The 1,602-nt window shown below is 34.3% G+C and overlaps 1 protein-coding gene across 1 annotated transcript; it reads left to right on the top strand.

Annotated features, from left to right (window-relative positions):
• Positions 1–1,320, top strand: LOC107614357. Its single transcript, XM_016316569.2, has one exon. The coding sequence runs from the start codon at positions 431–433 to the stop codon at positions 1,169–1,171; it is 741 nt and encodes a 246-aa protein (XP_016172055.1). The 5' UTR covers positions 1–430; the 3' UTR covers positions 1,172–1,320.

Genomic DNA, 1,602 nt, shown 5'->3' with positions numbered 1-1,602 from the left:
TGTTTCATCAGCCACATTTTTCACCCAAACAAAACAATAGAAGCTAATGCCCCTGTTTTCTATAAACCAAAACCATATTCCTTAACCCTTACAATAATCAAGCAACAACAACAAAACTAAACTAAACCACTCTGTCTTCTTCTATCCCTCAAACTTAGAACAAGTTCCATTCATATCTCACAACTACTTCCTTATTACTTAATTAATAATTAGTAGCTTTATTAGAGATAGCTTAGCTTAGCTAGCTATAGAGAGCTTCAAAGGTAAGAATTTGAGTGGCACTAAGCTAAATTAGTATCATATCTTTGAAAAGCCGCATAGATTATTAGACCCTTTAATCTCTCTCTTAATTCTTTCACCGAAAAGTTTGTTTCTTTGTACTTGTATGATGAAGATGATGTGATGAAATTCCCTTGCTAGAAAAAGGGCCATGTCTTTGTGTGTGTTAAGTATTGCTTTGAGCCTTGTCTTTGCTTTTCTCCTTCTTGCTTTTGCTGCACAGCTTTTCTATTTCTTGTGGTGGAGAAACCATACAAGAACACCATCATCATCATCATCCTCAGATATTGAAATGGGTCAGAAGAGTAATAATAATAATAGTGACCCGTCAAAGGGTCTCTTTCATTATTGGGTTTGCTGGAAGGTTCCAAGAACCGTGCATGCTACTTCAGGGAAACCAGAGTTGGGTAATAATAATAATAATAATAATGGTGGAGAAGAATTCCAAGGTGGTAGTGTGGAATCAGAGTTGATGAGGCTGCACAATCTTGCAGGTCCTCCAAGGTTTCTCTTCACAATCAAAGAGGAAACCAAAGAGGAGTTGGAATGTGAAGATGGAAAATCAAGAAGCTTAAGTGATCTTATGTGTGCTATTGACACACCTTGTTCTTTGGAATTCAACCCTCTCTTTGAATCATCATCATCATCATCAGAAGATGAATCAGAGTTCAATAGGTTTAGATCCTCGCCACCTCCAAAGTTCAAGTTCCTGAGGGATGCAGAGGAGAAATTGTACAGAAGACTCGTTGAAGAAGGTAGGAGAAACACACTCTTTGGCCTCAAAGATTCTTCTTCTCAACTTGTAACAACAGGTTCATCTCAGGTTCTGCCATTGCCATCTTCTCCTTCAACATTCATACCCCTTCAAACCCCATCATCCATGCTCCATTAATTACTTCTTTTTTTTTAATTACCCTGCCTCCTTATTGTGTTAAATAGTTTTAATGCTTTACTAATAAATCATTTGGTTCCTTTATTTTATTTTGAGTAATTTCTCAATCTATTCCTTGAATGAATAAAAATATTCAAATTGGTCCCTGACATATTTTCGTCCTTCAAAAAATTTTTATTACATTGAAGTCCTAAATCTTATAAAAATATTACATATATAAGTCTAATTTTTGGATTTGTCAAATAAATTTATGGTGCAGTTGACTTTTCGTAAAGTTGATAAGTGATAACTTATAGCTGTTACATAATTTAACTTATTTGACTAAATTTTTATTTAACAGCTCTTAGCTATGAATTTCATAAGAAGTCACTCTATTTAAGTTTTCACCTGATAAATTTAACTCTTCTTCTTGGATAACTTCATTTCTCATA

The sequence above is a fragment of the Arachis ipaensis genome, chromosome B08 (assembly GCF_000816755.2).
Source record: "Arachis ipaensis cultivar K30076 chromosome B08, Araip1.1, whole genome shotgun sequence".
Classification (NCBI taxonomy): domain Eukaryota; kingdom Viridiplantae; phylum Streptophyta; class Magnoliopsida; order Fabales; family Fabaceae; genus Arachis; species Arachis ipaensis.
Note: the sequence above shows the minus strand (reverse complement) of the source record. Positions and strands in the feature narration are given on the sequence as shown.

What these genes read in the sequence shown, in the direction of transcription:
- LOC107614357 (XM_016316569.2), top strand. Translation starts at nt 431, where the DNA reads ATGTCTTTGTGTGTGTTAAGTATTGCTTTGAGCCTTGTCTTTGCTTTT.